This window comes from Simochromis diagramma, unplaced genomic scaffold (genome assembly GCF_900408965.1).
Source record: "Simochromis diagramma unplaced genomic scaffold, fSimDia1.1 OVJJ01000432.1, whole genome shotgun sequence".
Lineage (NCBI taxonomy): Eukaryota > Metazoa > Chordata > Actinopteri > Cichliformes > Cichlidae > Simochromis > Simochromis diagramma.
Genome location: NW_024387260.1, coordinates 260,725 through 283,040, shown reverse-complemented (window position 1 = coordinate 283,040; position 22,316 = coordinate 260,725). Strand labels below are relative to the sequence as shown.

Here is a 22,316-nt window from a genome sequence, read left to right as displayed (position 1 = left end):
ACTCTGCCCGTCTCCCGTCAGTGTTATGTTCACCCCGCCCTGTCTCGTTATGGTTATCTGTGTCAGCTGTGTTCCCCGTGTGTTCCCACTTTCCTCGTTAACCCTCTGTGTATTTCTGTCTGCGTCTCCCTCTGTTCGGCGTCGCGTTCTCCCTCATGTTGTGCGTTACTCTCCCCGTGGTTCCTGGTACAGCTCATGTTTAGTTTTTCCAGTTTAGTTCAGTACTGCTTTGTGTTTCACCTTTAAGCCAGCATTAAAACTGTGATCTTTAAGTTTATCCCCGTGTCTGTGAGTCTGCATCTTGGGTCCTTCTCCTGCCTGCCACACAACGAATCATGACACAGTAACGCTGGACGAAGCTTTAAAGCCTCAAACACAGAGCACCAACTCGTCTATGAGCACATCTGCATTGTGTAGAAATACAATAATGAAATAGCTGCATTTAAATCTTTTATAAACAATTGAATCATTTTTCAATCCTAACAACAAAACTGCTCCATCACTTTTATTCACACTGAGATCAAATTATCTTATCTCTGACCTTTGACCTCAGCTTTGTCCCTGATTTTTTCTCTTTTTTGAAACAGTTTTTAGGAGGCAGTGAATTCTTGGAAGCTGATGTTTGGTGCGCCCTCACCAGCCCAGAGAGATAAGAGGAGCCGAGACTCTGTGATAAGATTCAGCGATTAAACCAAAACTTCTTTTCTTTGTTTGTTCGCTGATGTTGAGTCTGAGAAATGCCGACTCCCTGAATACTTCTGTGGTCACATGACCATCGAGGTCTGTTTCAGAAGCACACAGTGGAAACATGTGGGAGTGGGGGTCACAGAGAGATCTGGAGGGGATCTGATGGGAGCATCAGTTTGATGTTGCACGCAGGTTTATCTTCAGTATGTTTCACCTGAGCTCATATTTGAGCTGCTGTGTGTGAATGAATCACTCTGCTGCTCAGACGTCTGTTTATTCTGAGATTCTTACCACACGTCGCTCCTGGTGACGTCTGCTTTTTGATGCTCGTCCTTTCATCGGCTGCTGGAGGAAGAACTTGAGATCAGTGAAGTCTCTGTGCTGCTGTGTCCAGACCACATAGCCAGTGTTTCTGTCACCGGGCCTTTTCACAGTCCCAGTGGAAGAACTGCTTCCATCGAAGTGCAGCCCAGAGGAGCAGTAAGATGCTCCTCCTCTTCCACTTTCCGAGCTCCTTTCTTTTTCTGAAAACATGTTTGCATCAAACGTGTCACAGCGGCACAAACACTGCTGCTGACAGTAGGCCTGCTGTGACTCTGCTGTGGCAGACTGAGGGTCCACACTCTGGTGGGTTTCACACACATCTCCCTGGAAGCTTCACACAGTCTCAGCTGGCACACGCAGATGAAGCTGATTAGCATCTTTGTGCTGCAGGTTGAAGGTGATCCTTCTATAATAACTTGTTTGCAGCGATGCTGAAACTGGGAGCTTTAGCATTAGCAGCAGCTCGCTCTCTGACCTTTCACCTCTAAGCCTCTAAACAGAAACTGTGCTAGCACAAACACGAGGCAGAGGGTGGCTGTGAGACTGTAGCTGGATCGTGTTACACTTTATCCTGTTTATCACATATTTGTGTCACGGCTGCCGAGGCGAGCCGTGTGGAATAAATGAGGATCCAAGCGCAGGCAGTCGTAGAGGAGTGAAGGTGATTTATTGAACACAAAAGAATGTGGACAAACAGCAAACAGGGATCGAACTAAATTAAACTGGGAAACAACTAAACTACAGAGCACAAACCTGAATGAAAACGAGCAGAGGAGGATGACGATGAACAGCAGGGAGAAGACACGGTGGATACACAGACTGACACTGAGTAATACAGACGAACCGGCAACAGGCAGGAGAACACACAGGGCTTAAATACACACACCAGTAATCAGGGGATGAGAGACAGGAGGGCAACACAGCTGGGAGGAATCTGGGCTGACGGGACAGGGGAAACGTAAACTGATCACACTCACATACGACACGGACCTTCACAATAAAACAGGAAACTCAGACACATGGAACCAGACAAGACATTGAACTAAACAGACAGATTCACAAACAGATGGGGTGACACCATAGACAGACACAGACGCAGACTCAGAGGCAGACCGAATAGAACACAGAACTTAAACAATCATCATCTAGAAAATGATAACAAACTAAAAGCGCTGGGTCACCGACCCAGGACCATGACAGTACCCCCCCCCCTCAAGGGCTCCAGACAGCCCAGCAGAAACACAAAAACCAACCAAAACAAAACAGAAAAGGACCCGACCAGGGCGGGTGGAGGGGGCCCAGGACGGAGGGACAGAGTCCAAAAAGGCCCAGATGGTCAAGTTCAGGAGGCCGACCATGCGAATGGCAGCGGGGCAGGTCCGGATGCCGGCCACGCGGTAGGCAGTGGCGTGGAAACAGTTCTGGGGGCCGACCGTGCGGACGGCAACAGCGGCGTGGAAACAAGTCCGGAGGCCGGCCACGCAGAAGGCAGTGGCGGCGTTCAGGAGGGCGTCCACGGTGGCGGAGATGCCCAACAAGCGGCCTGGCAGATGACCGACGATGTGGAGGTGGTAGTAGGGGACCTGAAGGCTGCGTGGCCCCTGCAGCCCCAGGCGAAGCGGAGGCTGGACCAGACGAGGCGGAAGCGGAGGCTGGACCAGACGGAGCTGATGAGGACGCTGAAGCAGAAGCTGGACCAGGCGAGGCTGATGAGGACGCTGATGCGGAGGCCGGACCAGGCGAGGCTGATGAGGATGCTGATGCGGAGGCCGGACCAGGCGAGGCTGATGAGGATGCGGAGGCCGGACCAGGCGAGGCTGATGAGGATGCTGATGCGGAGGCCGGACCAGGCGAGGCTGATGAGGATGCGGAGGCCGGAACAGACGAGGCTGATGAGGATGCGGAGGCCGGACCAGGCGAGGCTGATGAGGATGCGGAGGCCGGACCAGACGAGGCTGAAGCAGAAGCGGAGGCCGGGCCAGGCGAGGCTGAAGCTGGAGCCGGGCCAGGCGAAGCAGCTGATGAGGAGGCTGAAGCAGAGGCCGGACCAGGCGAAGCTGAAGCTGGAGCCGGGCCAGGCGACGACGAGGATGAAGCAGTGGCCGGACCAGGCGACGACGAGGATGAAGCAGTGGCCGGACCAGGCGAGGCTGAAGCAGTAGCCGGGCCAGGCGAAGCAGCTGATGAGGAGGCTGAAGCAGAGGCCGGACCAGGCGAAGCTGAAGCTGGAGCCGGGCCAGGCGACGACGAGGATGAAGCAGTGGCCGGACCAGGCGACGACGAGGATGAAGCAGTGGCCGGACCAGGCGACGACGAGGATGAAGCTGGAGCCGGGCCAGGCAAAGCAGCTGATGAGGAGGCTGAAGCAGAGGCCGGACCAGGCGAAGCTGAAGCTGGAGCCGGGCCAGGCGACGACGAGGATGAAGCAGTGGCCGGACCAGGCGACGACGAGGATGAAGCAGTGGCCGGACCAGGCGACGGCGAGGATGAAGCAGTGGCCGGACCAGGCGACGGCGAGGATGAAGCAGTGGCCGGACCAGACGACGGCGAGGATGAAGCAGTGGCCGGACCAGGCGACGGCGAGGATGAAGCAGTGGCCGGACCAGGCGACGGCGAGGATGAAGCAGTGGCCGGACCAGACGACGGCGAGGATGAAGCAGTGGCCGGACCAGACGACGGCGAGGATGAAGCAGTGGCCGGACCAGACGACGGCGAGGATGAAGCAGTGGCCGGACCAGACGGCGAGGATGAAGCAGTGGCCGGACCAGACGGCGAGGATGAAGCAGTGGCTGGACCAGGCGAGGGTGATGAGACTGCAGCTGGTGATGAGACTGCAGCTGGTGATGAGACTGCAGCTGATGGCTGGACGGGCTCCTCGGGCCCCCCAGCCGACGAGGCAGAAGGCTGGACGGGCTCCTCCGGCCCCCCAGCAAAAACAGTCACAGAACCAGTGGGCACTGGAGCCCCTGGCACACACAGAACAGAACCAGCAGGTGTGGAGACCTCTGGCAGGAACGCAACAGGACCAGCAGGCGCACGGGCCTCTGGCAGGGACAGAACAGGACCAGCAGGCGCACGGGCCTCTGGCAGGGACAGAACAGGACCAGCAGGCGCACGGGCCTCTGGCAAACACATAGCGGCCTGCAGCCGCGCAGAGCATTGACCCTGCTCAGGCAGCGACAGCCGGGTGCAGTCCTCAGCTGGCTTCTTAAACTCCAGGGGTCCAGAGTCTGATGGGGGCTGAAACCCAGCCTCTGGGGAGGCCCTGGAGTGCATCTCAGTCTCAGAACTGGCCAGCCTTTGAGGAATGTTGACATTATCATTAGGTTTGACGCTCTGCTTAGAACAAACGGATGAAACCCAGTTCCTTTTAGATTGATTTGACTGAGCTTGTTGTACCGGAGCAGCAAGTGACACAGGGTGCAGGGCTAGTGGCTGCTGAACAGGAGGCTGAACTAAGGGTGACTGAAACAATGGTCGGGATGACGACGGTGGTGGAATTGGAGACTGAGCTTGAGGCCGGGCGGCTAACTGAGCTTGAGGCCGGGCGGCTAACTGAGCTTGAGGCCGGGCGGCTAACTGAGCTTGAGGCCGGGCGGCTAACTGAGCTTGAGGCGCAACTGAGCTTCCGGTTGCAGTTCAAAAGAATAAACAGTCCTGGTATTATCAGAGCTGGTGTTAATTGTCTCTGGGATATATGCCACAGTTTTAGCAGACCCTGGGTTAGCTGACATGGGTTTATCAGGTTCAGAAGAACAACAGCCCTTTGCTTTCACTGAAGTCTTAAAAATGCCAACCTGGGAGAGATCGGTTAACACGAAAGTAGGTAAGCTTTGCGAATTAGCTCCCACTGACACACCCCGAACAACCCCAGAAGAAAAAGTCTTAAAGTTCGGATTGGAGCTGTTAGCCTTTTTACTCACCACAGTCGGCCGCTCTGATATCCTGGGGTCCGACTGTGGCGAGGGGCGTCGACGGCGTGAGTGCCGTTTCCCATTTGAAGGCTGGACCGACGGGCCGGGCAGGACACTCTCCGTCGGGTCAGGGAGTGAAGCATGAGTTGCAGAGTGGGTGGTAGCAGGGGGGAGAAGATGAAGCTCGTTCAGAACGAAATTCTGTGTGAGCGGGTGAAGTGAGCTGAGCAACCAGGGGAGACCAGAAACTAAGCGCTGTAGCCGAACAGCTATGCCTTGGCGGAGTTCTCTCCCCTCATGCTTGAGCCATAAGTTAATTAATTTGTCTACCGAGTAAATAATGTCCTCCCGGAGCTCCTCGGGCGGGTTGACTGCTACTGGGTCCATAGTGGCCGGTTCGTACTGTCATGGCTGCCGAGGCGAGCCGTGTGGAATAAATGAGGATCCAATCGCAGGCAGTCGTAGAGGAATGAAGGTGATTTATTGAACACAAAAGAATGTGGACAAACAGCAAACGGGGCTCGAACTAAACTAAACTGGGAAACAACTAAACTACAGAGCACAAACCTGAATGAAAAACGAGCAGAGGAGGATGACGATGAACAGCAGGGAGAAGACACGGTGGATACACAGACTGACACTGAGTAATACAGACGAACCGGCAACAGGCAGGAGAACACACAGGGCTTAAATACACACACCAGTAATCAGGGGATGGGAGACAGGAGGGCAACACAGCTGGGAGGAATCTGGGCTGACGGGACAGGGGAAACGTAAACTGAGCACACTCACATACGACACGGACCTTCACAATAAAACAGGAAACTCAGACACATGGAACCAGACAAGACATTGAACTAAACAGACAGATTCACAAACAGATGGGGTGACACCATAGACAGACACAGACGCAGACTCAGAGGCAGACCGAATAGAACACAGAACTTAAACAATCATCATCTAGAAAATGATAACAAACTAAAAGCGCTGGGTCACCGACCCAGGACCATGACAATTTGAACATCTCACACTGTGAACCTTCAGCTGATAGCACAGTTTGTGTGACGGTCACGGCTCCTTGCTGTCAAGCACACTGCTGCACAAACACGTGGTCAGTGCTAATCACTGTTTTCTGTTGCCTTGTTTTTCAGGCTGTCATACTAAAGAAGACGTCCTGATCACTGGATGTAAGTCTGATAACTGACTTTCATGGCTGACTGAGAGACACGGCTCCCATCACCCCTCTGTCTGCATCTGTCTCAGCAGAAACACCGTTTAACCCCAAACCATGGATTTAATCAGCGCTCAGGTTCTGTTTGTCTGAATTCTTTTACTATTTTGAGAAGTTTTTTAACCTCCACCTTCCTGTATCACTGGACCCTCCTCTCTCTTCTTCCCTTCCTGTTAACAAACTTCATTCTTCAGCTTTTGTTTCACCACCGTCTCCTCTGCAAAACCCACAACACCGAGAAACTGAGACACAAACGTTTCCTGAGCTAAAGCTGACGGACTGACAGCTACAATGAGTGACTCTCTTTATCCTGCCGAACCCTGAGGAGGACACACACACACACACACACACACACACACACACACACACACACACACACACACACACACACACACACACACACACACACACACCCCAAACAGCTGTGATGCCTGGTTGATCACAAACAGGTTTTTAGGGTTAAAATAATGCCTGAAAAAATGCTGTGGTTTGGTTTATCTCTCAGTTTGTGCCAGGTGGGTGGAGCCTGTGTGATGGGGGACGTTTCAGATGCAGCGGAGCATTTTAAAGTGAAGGTTTAGAGGTTTCTCTGGAAGCTTCATGTGAGCCCAAATACCTCAGTTTATCCTGGCAGTGATGTTTTGTCTTGTTTTTGTTTGTTTAGCATTTATAAGGTTCCTGTTTCTGGTTTCCTGATGTCCTGATGCACAGCCAACATCCACAGAATGTGTCAGTTCATTGAACAATGCTTACGCTGCACAACAGGCTGTTCAGTTATAATCATACAGTCTCCATCAAAGGTGTGCACATGATCCAGTTAGTTCATAGGTCACACAGCCTGGTGTTTCTATTCATTTGTCCTTTCACATCACAGGAGAAAAACAGCAGCTGGTGTGATGCATCCAGATGAGGGTCCATCAGAGTTGAACTCGACAGCATCATTAACAGCACGAGCGTTACACTAAATCACATCAATCTGAGGCGTCTTCAAAACCCAAACTGTGCAAACTCACTTTTATTATTTATTAATTATTATTTTAACTACCTGCAGTTACACAAAGCTCCAACAGCTCAGTCTGTACTTACACTAATGAGGGGCGCCCCACAAAAACTCTGAGGCAACGACTGATAACCAATCAGAGAGCAGCAGAAAGCAGGTCTAACACCTTAATAACTACACACACAGACACAGTGTGTCCTTCCAGAAGCCCTGCTGGCCTCTGTACTGGCAGATTACTTTATTCTCTGTATTGATCACAGTTTTTAACCAAATCAATTTGATACTAGTAACATCACTTTGTTACTTATGTTAGCTTCACAAGTGGACCTTATGTGCTATCACACACACACACACACACACACACACACACACACACACACACACACACACACACACACACACACACACACACACACACACACAGTGGGGTCAGTTTTTAAGAGCAGCTGTGTCATTTATCAAAGCATCAACAGTCCTGCATATATGTGCCCAAGTGTTGTATTGAAGCAACCAAGTGATGAATCACTGTTTTCCACTTTGTTGTTTTGCAAACTGTTTTTTTGTTGCATTGTTGATTTGTTTTCACTGAAGCAGCTAATAAAGCACAATGGAAAACAATTTTGCCTTTCTTGTAAGACTCTATAAGAGAATGAAACAATGATGCCAGTTATAAATAAAGACAATAAAGTGAATGAATTATGAAACTCATTTTATTTCTATTAGATCTGACAATGTTGTGTAACACTAACAACCTAAAACAACAAATAGATGCGTTGGCCTGTACAGGAGATAAAGAAAAATTAACAACAGCTGTGAAATGGAAGAGTTCAAACCACCAAAGGAAACTGGAGCTGGGCTTGTTGCAGGATCTGAAGTTACTAAACACTTTGTGAGTGTGTGCACTAAAACTTAGGACCATATAATTATAAATATGTGCGTGACGAAAGCTGGGCAGCACGCTAACGTCCTTACTCGTATGGGTCTAACCCAGGGGTGGGCAATCTCAGTCCACGAGGGCCGGTGTCCCTGCAGGTTTTAGATGCGTCCTTGAACCAACACAGCTGATTCAAATGGCTAAATTAGCTCCTGAACATGTCCTGAAGTTCTGCAGAGGCCTGGTAACGAACTAATCATGTGATTCAGGTGTGTTGACCCAAGGTGAGATCTAAAACCTGCAGGGACACCGGCCCTCGTGGACTGGAATTGCCCACCCCTGGTCTAACCCTTTCACTCCTTTGGTTTATTTCCTCGGACTTTTGTTGTTGCCTTTTCGTCAAGTCTGTCTTTGCACCTGCTGTGTTCTCCATCGTTTGGTACATGACTGTTTTCAGACTGAAGCTGATCAGACCATCACAGAGAGCCTGTGGGGGACCGCTGACCTCTCAGCTTTGTGAAACACAGACGTTTTCTTCAAACACTCACAGGAGTCAGAGTCAGTTTAGTATTTTAATGTGTTTCAGTTACACTTTGGTCAGGTTCAGGCAGCAGAACTACTCGGCTAGATTTAGGTTAGTTTAATAAAGTTTGGGGTTAAAGTCGACTCTTCCTCAGGTCAAATCTATGAGTTAGTGCAGTTTGTTCTTTAGTATAAACCATAAAGACACATGTGTCACATGTCCAACCTCCTTAAAGGACAGCCTCTCCCATCTGTGGACCCTCAGTGCTGCCGGACTCATCTCATGCTGAACCCACCCACTCTGTGTCAGTCACGGTCCTGGGTCGGTGAGTGTTAGTTTATTTTGATGTTTATTGTTTGTTTAGGTTCATTAAGTTATTCAAGCTCGTTCGTTATTATATTACCCTTGTGTTAAGCCTCCCTTGCCCTTCATGTGTTTTATGTCTGTGTGTCTTATGTTGTCAAGTTCATGTTGTCGTTCCTGTCATCTTCCCTGTACTCAGTCTGTCTGGTTCGTGCGTCTACCTGTCATGCTTCATGTCTATGTGGTTATGTTAAGTTCATGTCATGTTTTATCTCCATGTCTATGTCTCTGTTTCCTGTTTTATTTTGAAGAGTCTGGTGTTCTTTGTTCATTGCAGTTAGTGTTACTCTCCCCTGTACGGTCATTATGTCTCATTCTAGTCAGCTGTGTTCTCGTGTGTCTCCACTTCTCCTGATCACCTCGTGTGTATTTAAGTCCTCTGTTTTCTATGTTTCGTTGTCAGGTCGTCTGTTTGCGTCCCCATAGTGTTACGTCATAGTTTACTCAGTGTTCATGCTTTGTTGTAGTATTTTCACTTCTTAGTCCTTTAGTTTTCTGAGTGTTCACAGTTTCCTTAGTTTTCATAGCTTCATGCTGTTTCATGTGCCAACATCCAAATAAAGGATCGTCTTCTGTTCAGTCAGCAACTCCAGAAGTGTCTGCTTCTGGGTCCTGTAAACTAAACTTATCGGCGCACCCCGCCGTGACAGTGTCATCAGTGGATTCACTGTTTCTCAGGTTTCATTAAAGGTTTTTCTACGTTCTTGTTCCTGTCAGAGCGTCACGTGAGTCATTAAACATCAGTGATCAGTATCAAACATGGAACATGTACAGGAGACACGTCAGTCTGTGTGGACCTTCTGATGTCATCACTGTGTTTACTTTGTTGTCTTATGGTTGGGATTCAGAAATGTTCATTGCCATCACTTCATGAAATGTTACAGGGGTGTGTGTGTGTGTGTGTGTGTGTGTGTGTGTGTGTTATGTGGAGCAGGGAAATTATTTTACTGCTATTGTTAAATAATCATCATTATTACCATTGCATTAATAATAGAATTTTCAGCATTGATATTGTAGTCAGAGGTTTAAACAGTGTGTGTGTTTTAGAAAGACTAAGTGCAGCAGGCTGACAGGAAGTTGCAGAGAGTTTGCAGAAGCGAAAGCAGAAGTGAAACCAGAGTCTAAGTATTCTGAGGAGCAGGTTAGACGAGGCTATTTTGAAAGTCTAGGTTATTTAAATTGTCTGTTATACTTTTATATTCTTTTACTAAGCTCTTAGTAGAGGCTCTTGATTAAAACATTTATTTAGTAGATGACATATACATAGTCTCAGTTAGGATGAGCCTCTGTTCTGGTGAAAGGTCAGAAGTGCAACAGGTGAATTGAGAAAGAGCATTTAAGGACAAGACAGTAAGTGAGAGGTGACATAGAGGCTGAGTGAGGTCGTGACATACACACACACAAACACATTAGTTAGACTCATTTATAGGTGAGAAGTTGGTCATGTTTGTCTCTGGAAAGAGGAACAGCGTCTGGCAGGATGTGGGGCTCGTGTTCCAGACGAGACGAAGACAACGTTCTTTTAAACTATGTTAAAAGTCATTGTGGTTTTGATTTGACGTATGTATATATTCTGTCTGTGACGCATGAAGGGGCGTCGTTAAATCAAACCCTGATGCTATAAAAATCTGTTTATGCTTTGATTAAGTCGAAGATCAATTGCTGTCTGCGTACAGAGTTGTCTTCCCACGCGTGTATTCATTAAAATCATCGTTTGACTTCACCCGGCCGGATCAGTGTGGTTATTCTTCAATCACCTCTTGTACCCTTCCTCAATATTGAACTCTTAACAGTTACTAAAGTGTTTGTCTGAAACAGATTCTTGTGTGTTTAGTTTGTGGGTGACGACTGTAACACTGTCAGGTTCACTCACTGAGAGAAGAGCAGTGACTGGAACAATCTGAGCTCATATTGTGAACAGAAGAAGAGAGAGCTGTGCCAACTGGAGCTCAGAAACATTAAGATTCATTAAACATTATGAAGAGAAGTAAACCAGTTAAACTTAAAAGTCTGAATGATTAAGTTAAGTGTTTGCTCGTAGGGGGTCATCGACCTCATGTTTGTCACTGTGGGAACTTTGTGTCGACTAAATGCAACTTAAAGCTCGACGGCTGCCCAAATGTTTTAAAGAAGTTGATGCATTCAAAAAGCTGTGACACTTGTTGCTCAACACTTTTTAATTTTTGTTTTCAAAGCTTCTTCTGGTACGAGACTGACACGCCAGTGGGAGGAGTCAGCAGACGACCCGCTCTACCTGCTGAGCCACAGGTGGAGTCATCAGGGTGGAGTCGTTTCAGTAAGGACAGATCAATAGAAAGAATGAAGACAAAGAGTTATTGATGAGCAGAATATAGACAGATGTTTGGTAGTTGGACTCCGATGGCCCGTCTCAGCAGAACTGAACCCAGCTGTGACGAGGATTAGAGCAGGACCCCAAAGAGAGAAAGTGATGTCACCACAGCAGAGTTCTGGTCTACAGGGAGAAGAACATGAGCGTTGAAGCTGATGCATGGCACGGGTAAGGCATAGCAAGCATGAGCACAGAGAAGGGTGAGAAACTGAAGAAGGGTCTGGAAGATCCCGACCAGGTCTAGAGGCCAGCCTGCTGTTCTGAGAAACAGACGCCCAAAGCATGAGTGTCGGGCAGCCCTGTGATAGCAGCACATGTTTGGTATTCAATCAGAAAGAAAAGGGAGACCGTGAAAGGGCAGAGGGATGCAGAGGCCAGGAGAGAGTTTGATCCGTCTGATGATGACAGCAGAGAGTGAAAGTCCTTCAGCTTGGTTTAGGTTCAAGGCCACAGATGGTCGTCAGAAATCAGATGGTTGAGGGAGATTTGGAAAGGAGATAAGGCCAGGAGAGAGGAAGCTGCTCTGAACTCGAGCCTGTGCTGGACTGTTTTTAAATCCCACTCCTGCTGTTTTTGAGTGTGACCCCGCCCACACCTGCAGTTATACTGTATGATGATATAAGTTTCTACGCACTTACATGTGCACTGAATGTGTCATTTCAGTAGAACAAGAATAGAATCAATAAAAACACAAAAGCCTCTGAGCTTTGGATCACAAATACACAACAACAGTAATCAGATGTGCAAATATCATATTATTGTGAACAAGAGCAGCTTAAAAACCAAAGAAAACCCTGAGACACATTTCAAAGAAACACATTCAAACTTGCTGAACATCACAGTGAACACGATGGCTCTCAGGACCCGCTGTCTATTTTTAGCTGCCCGTTCCCGCCAGCAGCTCCTGCAAGATTGCGTTGGGTCCCAGTCCCAATGCAGGGCTCTACTCTGAACATCCAAAGTGTTTGTAGTGACCAACAGAGCCATCATAGCCTCTGCTGTTACGCAGCATCTGTATGTGGAGTTATCAGAAAGCAGCACAAAGCAGAGCTTCAGTCAGACGTCTCCGTGCTTCAGTCTGTGGCTGGTGTCCCCACCGAGTGTTGTTCCTGCTGTTTGAGGTGGATGAAGCTCCTGAGACGGAGCTGTGAAGGAGCACAAGCACCTTCAGACTGTTTCTCACATAAATGGAGCCAGAGTGCAGATGTGTTCCTGATGTTCACTGATTTGATGTTTGGAGGATCAGTGAGTTCAAGTCCACACTGAACCTCTTTAAACAAAGTCCCAGAGCAGCATCCAAAGCTCACTTATTCTACTTTGTATTTTCTACTGACTTTTATTTGGATTTCATTTGGACTTTTTCTTTGGCTTCACTTCAGTTTTAGTGAGTTTCCTCAGAGGATTTTCTTCTTTCACTTTAGTTTGGATCCTTTCAAATGTTTCCTTTTGATTGGTTTCAGTCTCACTTTGAGTCTTTGTCCTTGTTTTTGTGTGGAAGGCAGATTGATGAAAATTAGTGCAGGGATTAAAATAAACAGAGAACTTAATGAAAGCAGTGACTCAGTCTTGTAGACGTCCAGAGTCTCAGTAAACATGAGCATCAAAGCCTCATCAGCCGAGCTGGAATCACATTTTGACCAAACTAACAAACACTCAGACTCAGGAGATTTCCACTGAAGGTGGACACTGATCATGTGACCCAGTCATGTGGTACTGACTGATGTTCTCCAGTGTACTCCATCACTGACAGCAGATCCTAATGAAAAGGTCCTGATGTGTTCATTAAAGAGCTTCAAAGTGATTGATGGAAACAGTCCAACGTAAAGCAGGAGAGTGTGAAGCTTCACAGTGGAGCATCACAACAACAATCACACAAAGTTCAAAGTGTAGAAAAACACAAAGTCAAATATTTGAAGCCAGAATCCAGTCAAACAGCTTCTGACTCAATATCATCCTCATTCATCACAAACTCATTTTGTCCATGAAAGAAAAAAACATGTGAAGAGTTGAACTAAGAAAGGAGGTCCTGTTCAAACAGCACAAACACACATGAAGACAAAGCTTTGTGTTTGTCACACTGAACACATGAGACACTTTCTCACAGCTGAGTGTGATCCAGTAAAGTGTTAGCAGCACAAACAGAACAGCTTTTCAGTGAGTCACATTTAGTGTGTGCAGCCAAACATGATGGCAGACTGCCGCAGATCACTTCTGAGGAAAGAGGAGGCGTTCAGCTTCCTCATAGTTTCACACCTGCATGAAGCAGCCTCACCCTGACAGCTTCAAATCACTGTGTCAGCTGATCACTTCCTGTCCTGTGATTGGCTGAGCTTCAGGCCTTCTCTCAGTCAAACTGGAAAGAGGGATTGAGACAGTGTGAGGGTTTGTGGAGTGCCACAGTGCTGTAATGAATACTGTAGTGGAAGAAGTTCTTTCACACTCTTCATCCTGGAGCTGCTTTATGTCCATGATCTGCATGGAAACACATCTATGGAGAGGAAATCCAGCTGCTGAGGGTCACATCTGCATCATTGTAGCTACAGTGGATGTTTCAGCGTCAGGACTGGAGGCGGAGCTTTGTGCGTGTCAGGGTGAGGCCGCAGCAGCCGCCTCCACCCGGAGCGCTCGGGCGTGAAACTAGGAGGAAAGCCGACGTCCTCCTCTTTCCTCAGAAGTGATCTGTGGCCGGCCGGACTTCATTCCACAGATGTGCTTTAACAAAGTGTGAAGCTGAACTCTGAGCTGTGACAGTGAAGCAGTGTGAGAGTGTCAGTAGATGATCAGCAGAGGAAAGTGAAGCTGCTGTGAGCTGATGTCCTGAAGGGCTTTTAAAGAGTCTCTGAGTTTGACAGGAACATGAAGATGTTTGTGGTGTTTGTGATCCTCCTGCACGGTAAGTACACCTTCCTCTCTCTGCTCTCATCATCAGCTTTTCTTTCATCTCTCTCTCTTTAATGTGTTGAAGTGCAGCAGGAGGAGATCGTGCAGGTTTGTGCTTCCCATCCTCTGAGCAGAACTGAGCAGAAATTTTCCTGTGAATGCATCACAACATTCATTAACATTTCCATTATAGCTTTGAGCACGCGCAACTACACTAACAGCAGAATACATCAACATTAAACATGTTCAGATTAAGCTGTGATTTCTTTACCTGCAGATATTTTGTTTGTTTGTGTGTCCTCAGTTTCCCAGCATGCCTTGGTGGTGGTGGAGGTGAATGAGGGGGAAAGATCTGTCCTGCTGCCCTGTCAGTACTCAGGTTTAATACCTGTGGACCCCACAGTAACATGGACTCGCAACGATCTCAATCCCAAATCTGTCCACGTGAGACAGGAAGAAACAGATGACATAACAGGACAAAACCAGCGTTACAGCGGGCGCACATCAATGAGGTCTGATGCTCTGGACACTTTAGACTTCAGCCTCACTGTGAGAAAACCAACAAAGACTGACAGCGGCAACTACACCTGCTCCATCAGTGATGGGAGAGCAGAACGCAGGCTGAGAGATATACAGTTGCAGGTCAAAGGTCAGCAACAAATCACAACACCTGCTGTAATTACAGATCAAAGGCAGTACTGGAGACAAAGGTCAGAGGTCAAAGTAAAGGAAACATTTCCTAAATAGTCTTTAATGCATGTGGAGGGTTAGATTCAAACCATTTAAAATGCTACATCCACAGTGAAACAAAGCTTACACCACTGATCTAATTGGACTGCACAATACAACAATAGGAAGTGTGTCGATGCTGTACAGACTCAAGGAGCTGCAATCAAACTTATCATTATAAACAGATTTATTAACAGCTTCTAGTTTCTAGGACTAAAAGCTAAAAAAAGCTCTCTCGTTTCATCCAGTTAGTGTGAATGAAATTTTATTCACAAGATACTCAGCTGTGCTGCACTTACCATCTGTAAGTGTGCTGCTGCTTTTACAGCTGATATTGTGGTTTATTGTCCTCTCAGACCAACAGGTGGAGGTGAAGGTGGAGGAAGAGTCAAACTCTGTCATCCTGCCCTGCAAAACAAAACCTGACCTGCCTGAGGACACAACAGTGGAGTGGACTCGCTCTGACCGAGAACTCAAGATCGTCCATGTCCATGCAAACAGAAGTGACCACCTGAAAAAACAAGACAACCTTTACTGTGGCCGTGCAAAGATGAACGAAGACCTGCTGAGAACTGGAGACCTCAGTCTGACCCTGAAATACCCCACAGAGAGAGACAGTGGAGGATACATCTGCACCATCTACAGGGACAAAGACATCCTGAGACAGAAAGTAGTGCTGCATGTCAGAGGTAAGAGATGTAGATTCTAATAGACCTTTGGTACAGGGGAGGGTTTCCAACTCCTAAATTGCTACTGCCAGCATTACCAGCCGTCAGGTAGCTGCAGGGGAGGCAGATGCATCCGCAATCACGCCTCGCCAGCTTAAAGTGTGGGCTAACTCCTGTCATTGTTGTTTGTATGTCAGGCTGTGAGCTCTGAAGCTGCAGCTGTGGGTTCTTGTACAGCAACTGGAATACGTGTGTGTTAGAAAGTGGCAACATAAATGAAAAGTTGAAGAGTGTTGAAACGTGGTCGGGTCCTTTGTCCTCCCTGACACAGTGGGACAGCGAAAAAGAGAAGCCAGCATGGAACGGCACAGGTGCCATAACACATGCAAAGCATGAGGCACCATAGACAGCATGGTGATATGGTGATCACATGAGCCGAGGTGTGAAAATGAACATTGGCATCCTCAAAAGAGTGACCTTTGACCTTTAGATGCAGATGGACTGCTGAGTCTTGTCCTGTGGAGGTGGCTCTTCTGTGTTGTGCCATGCGCTTGTGAAGTGGCTGTTTGGTCTCTCAAATGTAGAGGTCTGAGCATTCCTCGCTGCACTGTACAGCATACACCACATTGTTAAGTCTGTGTTTTGGTGTTTTGTCTTTCGGGTGAACCAGTTTCTGTCTGAATGTGTTGCTGGGTCTTTGTTGCACTTAACAACGTGGTGTATGCTTAGACTACGATGACCTGGATGACTGAGAACTTTTACAGACAGGGGTTAGGACATTTATGGTCTGAATGCTTTATTGTGCCAAACACATTCGCTTTCCCAAGAGGAGCACTGTAGACTCTCTGAAGGCTCCTCTTAACAATCTTATTATTTTATTTACTTTATTTCATTATTCATAGTATTATCTGTGTGGATATTATGCTGGAGCAGATGGGGTGAAGACCAGGGTGGTGAAACACAGAAGAAGAAAGTGGAGGAATAAAAAGAGAAAAAGGACAGAAGGAAAGGGAGATGGAGGAAAAGTCAACACCAGAATGCTTCCTTGAAAAATACATACCTTCATCTCATTAAGTTTGGATTAATATCAATCTCTTTTCTCAGGTGACACAAAAAAGTCAACCTCCTGCCTCCAGTTCATTCAAAACCACTTGATTAATTTTAACAGATTTTTAAAGAGACAAAACCACATCAGTCCCATTGTGGCTGAACTACACTGGCTAATTGTTACATATAGATCTGACTTTAAACTTTCATTCATTACTTTTAAAGCCTCAGATCAGCTCACTTTCTGCATTAAAGATTTAGAGATTCAGAATCAGAAACTTTATTGTCATTGTCACGAGAACAACGAAATTAAGAATGGTCCCAGATCATTGCATCATCCCTAGCAATATCAAAATATCAAAATATAAATAAAACAATAAAATTCAATGATTAAAATAGATAGAATACTTAAAATACTAATAAGATGTGTTAAGGTTCAAAATATTGGGGATGGACACCAGAAGAAAAACCCACAATAACAACACTGGTCCGGCCGGGTTGAGTCAAACGATGATTTTAATGGTCACACGTGGGAGATGGACACTGTATGCAGACAGTCTCAGATCTCATCTCAAAAAACACATCATCATAGTTTTATGAAATCAGGGTATTAGAACGCCCCTTCATGCGTAGTGACAGGTGCAATACAATCAATGTTGACAATTTTATTTAACACAAAAAATAACATTGTCTCCTTCCCGAGGGCAGACGCTGACTGCCCCCGTCTCCTGGAACCGTCTGTACCCCTGCTAAGACACAACATGGCAGCTACAAGGACTCTTTCATTTATTAAGACCATCAGTGTGTATTGCTCTGAATCAAGTATATAATATTAAATGAATATTGCTGGATCAGCTACTTCTACTTAAAACATATTAAAACATGACTAAGCACAAAATCACCAAGAATAACATCTTATAAGTGCTGTGTAAGCGCGTGCGGCCTTCCAAGCTCAAAGCCTTTGCCCTCCATAGATCAGCCAGACTCGCGCTGGCTGTAGCTTTTAACCTTTAATTAACTTGAGCACAACTCTAGAATAAGCAACAAACTGCAATGTGTATAAATGATCATGGTTACATCTGCAATGAAAAATCATGTTATTATTCTGGTACCTGTAAGGAAAAGATCAAACTAAAGTTAAAACCATCACTATAATGCAAAGGATAATATAAGGTCAAAAACTTCAATTTATGTTTAATGCAAAGCTGGTTATATACTTCTGATGAACTAATAATGCCATATTAAAATAATAAATGAAAATGAGAAAAACATCCCCTCCTTATTTTACAATTCCCTCTGTTGACCTCTGGAGAATCCAGAGGTCACAAACAGTTGTTTCCCCCCTTTGCCTACACATTCAGTTCTACATGCATCATTGGCATCATGGACATTGGAGTAAGGACTCCAGGGTCCACTGCCTTCACAGACATACTTTTTAAACATTCTTCTGGCACAAGGGATGAGACAACAACAAATAACCATAATACCCACCACAACAGACAAAGAAAACATGACCGAAGCGATAACCCCCTTCCACCGTCCGAACACTGAGGTCAGCCAGCCTTCCAACGGACTATCAACACCGGAGTGATCATGCATAGTTTCAGAAAGGCTCTTTAGGCCCTCCAGAGCCTGCGTTACCGACACATTTGGAGCAGTCTTGTTTGGAATAAAATTACAACACTGATCGGCCAATATAGAACAAAACGCCCCCTTTTTCCGCTAACAACATATCAAGGGCCATTCTATTCTGCACTCCCATTAACGAGGTCGGACCCACCTGCTCCGCCAGCCCCTCCATGCCGTCTCTGGTGAGGTTAGAGAGTCTCAGTACATTATAGTGAACATAATTGATCCTATCTACGTTCTTGCGTTCTTAACCCTTTTGGATCAACCCCCGCTATTTCCACCCCCAGAACCAAATACAGTGGGGCAAAAAAGTATTTAGTCAGCCACCGATTGTGCAAGTTCCCCCACCTAAAATGATGACAGAGGTCAGTAATTTGCACCAGAGGTACACTTCAACTGTGAGAGACAGAATGTGAAAAAAAAATCCATGAATCCACATGGTAGGATTTGTAAAGAATTTATTCGTAAATCAGCGTGGAAAATAAGTATTTGGTCAATAACAAAAATACAACTCAATACTTTGTAACATAACCTTTGTTGGCAATAACAGAGGTCAAACGTTTACTATAGGTCTTTACCAGGTTTGCACACATAGTAGCTGGTATTTTGGCCGATTCCTCCATGCAGATCTTCTCGAGAGCAGTGATGTTTTGGGGCCGTCGCCAAGCAACACGGACTTTCAACTCCCGCCACAGATTTTCTATGGGGTTGAGGTCTGGAGACTGGCTAGGCCACTCCAGGACTTTCAAAGCCACTCCTTTGTTGCCCGGGCGGTGTGTTTTGGATCATTGTCATGTTGGAAGACCCAGCCTCGTTTCATCTTCAAAGTTCTCACTGATGGAAGGAGGTTTTGGCTCAAAATCTCACGATACGTGGCCCCATTCATTCTGTCCTTAACACGGATCAGTCGTCCTGTCCCCTTGGCAGAAAAACAGCCCCATAGCATGATGTTTCCACCCCCATGCTTCACAGTAGATATGGTGTTCTTGGGATGCAACTCAGTATTCTTCTTCCTCCAAACACGACGAGTTGAGTTTATACCAAAAAGTTCTACTTTGGTTTCGTCTGACCACATGACATTCTCCCAATCCTCTGCTGTATCATCCATGTGCTCTCTGGCAAACTTCAGACGGGCCTGGACATGCACTGGCTTCAGCAGCGGAGCACGTCTGGCACTGCGGGATTTGATTCCCTGCCGTTGTAGTGTGTTACTGATGGTGACCTTTGTTACTTTGGTCCCAGCTCTCTGCAGGTCATTCACCAGGTCCCCCCGTGTGGTTCTGGGATCTTTGCTCACCGTTCTCATGATCATTTTGACCCCACGGGATGAGATCTTGCGTGGAGCCCCAGTTCGAGGGAGATTATCAGTGGTCTTGTATGTCTTCCATTTTCTGATGATTGCTCCCACAGTTGATTTTTTTCACACCAAGCTGCTTGCCTATTGTAGATTCACTCTTCCCAGTCTGGTGCAGGTCTACAATACTTTTCCTGGTGTCCTTCGAAAGCTCTTTGGTCTTGGCCATGGCAGAGTTTGGAGTCTGACTGTTTGAGGCTGTGGACAGGTGTCGTTTATACAGATGATGAGTTCAAACAGGTGCCATTCATACAGGTAACGAGTGCGGAACAGAAAAGCGTCTTACAGAAGACGTTACAGGTCTGTGAGAGCCAGAGATTTTCCATGTTTGAGGTGACCAAATACTTATTTTCCACCCTGATTTACGAAGAAATTCTTTACAAATCCTACCATGTGAATTCATGGATTTTTTTTTCACATTCTGTCTCTCACAGTTGAAGTGTACCTCTGGTGCAAATTACTGACCTCTGTCATCATTTTAAGTGGGGGAACTTGCACAATCGGTGGCTGACTAAATACTTTTTTGCCCCACTGTACATAGATTGTTTGCGATGCCAATTCCCCAATGATAAGGTTAACGCGTTTCCAGAGGGGCTAAAATCCCTCTGTAGTTTAAGCTCGTTTTCTGATCCTAGTTCTAACGGTTCCCAATTTTGCCCAGTGTAACCCCTTACCTGGTCCCAATTACGGCACCAGCTGTCATATGGACGATTTCCCCTCTCGCAGTGCGTACTCACTGAATAATCCCAACAGAGCCGCACATTATATCCCCTCCAGGCACTGCCGACGTCCCTACAATTAACAACATCACACAGATCAAACATAAAGAAGTTGTGGAGCCAATAACATAATCTAATTCTAAACCACCATATGTGCTGAGACACTCATCCTTTTTACCAGAGACCTCACGCTTCACTCTTGCCCGCAGCTTTAAATCACTATAGATCACGCGTGATGTAATTGGTGTATCAAACAACGCCGGACTGGCATGGCCTCTGTGCTCAGACTGGTTTCCCGGGTCGGTCTGCAACAAACAAATCAAAAAACAAATAGCCATGATTAGCAACATAATTGACATCAAACTCATAATAATTTTTAACATTGTGATGGCTTTTGAAACTCTTCTTTCTTCACCAGTGTCTAATTGTTGTGATGGCATGGTGGTATGTGAATGTTATGGTGTAGTAAAAAGTTCAAAGCCCTTTATCAGAGCCTCTCTTGTTCTAGGTGTTCAGTGTGGTACCACTCCTTTTCGTTGGCGCGGCAATCTCCTCCTAGACTGCTCTTCTTTCTTCGACCTTCCGGGTAGACCACCGGTCGGCCCGTTGCACAGGTGTGAGGGTTTATTCTGCCTCTCAATTTCACCTGTGTTGGGTGGACATTGATCCTTCCCCACCAAGCCCTCGTGCGCGGCCGCGCACTGCGTCCAGTGATACCAGGTGTCGCCTTTCCCCTTCAGTTGGACTGCTGTCGCCGTCCGAGCCGATACCTCGTATGGACCAATCCAGCGGGGTTCCTTCCATTTGCGTTTGATGACTCTCAGCCACACTGTTTTCTCGTCCGGGACCTCTCCTTCTCCTGTGGGCCCTTCACCAGCCGCCTGTTTTGTGAAACTGGACACAAGCGCCTTTAACTCGTTCCAGTAGTCTGCGTGAGACCGGTTCCCCTTTTTGTTCCGTTCAACCGAGCCCACCGTCCAAGGTGCCGGAAACTGTCTCCCTGTTTGCAGCTCATATCGTGTAAAACCTGTGGATTCATTAGCAGAACATCTTATGGTCATCAACGCAACCGGCCGGGCTGCGACCCAATTTAGCCCTGTTTGCGCGCAAATTTTGCCAATTTGTTTTTTCAAATTTAGGTTCATTCTTTCTACTTTTCCCTGAGACTGAGGATGATAGACTCTTCCAAATTTATGCTGGACGCCCAACATTTTTTCTACTTTTGCCAAATCTTGATTTTTAAAATGGGTTCCATTATCTGATCTAATTTTTTTGAGAACCCATTATGTGGAATGTAATGATTGATTAAACACTTAATGACAGTCTTAGCATCCTCCTTTTTTTGTAGCCCAGGCCTCTGGCCAGCCGGTCAGAGCATCAACACACACTAACAAATATCTTAGACCGCCAGGCCCGGAATCAATCATATCAGTGAAATCTATAACCATCTCCTCTCCCGGCCTCTCAGGGGGCCGAAACTTACCCACTTCCGGTTTTACTGCTGGCTTAGGATTGTGTGCCCCACAGATTAAGCACATCCTGGCCTTCTCCCTTATCATTCCTCGCAGCTCAGGATGCCACCAATGACACAAGTTTCTCTCCATCTGGGCTATCCCCACGTGGGCGAGTCCGTGGTCTTCATCCACCTTCTGTTCTGCCATTTTGGCTGTCAGCACGGGGCGCCCGTCTGGCCCCCTCCACAAATTTCCATCCTGCCAGGCTCCTTTGTTTTTCCACACCCCCTTTTCCTCTGGGGATGCCTCCTCCTGGGCCTGTTTGACTTCCTCAATCAGGTCAACAGATATCTCCTCTTCTGGAGTTACTTGTATCATTTGTCTCCGTCCTTTGTAGCCTGCGGCCTCCTTCGCGGCTTCGTCTGCTCTCTGGTTTCCTTTTTCCACCATGCTGGTTCCTTGGGAGTGAGCTTTGCATTTTATAATACTCACCTCCTCTGGGTCAGCCAAGGCTTTTTCCAATTCCTCCATTTCATGTTTGTGGGAAATAGGTGCATTGGTTGCTGTTCT

General features: G+C 46.9%; 2 protein-coding genes across 2 annotated transcripts; both read right to left on the bottom strand.

The window, feature by feature from the left end:
* Nucleotides 1-2,223: 2,223 nt before the first annotated feature.
* LOC120715332 (putative protein TPRXL) lies at nucleotides 2,224-2,997 on the bottom strand (the record flags this gene model as incomplete). The annotated part of the gene is made up of 1 exon (XM_040002250.1): nucleotides 2,224-2,997. A coding segment is annotated over one exon (774 nt), but the record flags the coding sequence as incomplete, so codon positions are not given.
* Nucleotides 2,998-3,534: 537 nt separating this feature from the next.
* Nucleotides 3,535-5,312, bottom strand: LOC120715331 (endochitinase A1-like; the record flags this gene model as incomplete). Its single annotated transcript, XM_040002249.1, has 4 exons — nucleotides 5,256-5,312; nucleotides 4,935-5,126; nucleotides 4,176-4,347; nucleotides 3,535-4,055 (listed from the first exon to the last, which is right to left on the bottom strand). Coding segments are annotated over exons 1-4 (942 nt in total), but the record flags the coding sequence as incomplete, so codon positions are not given.
* Nucleotides 5,313-22,316: the final 17,004 nt, after the last annotated feature.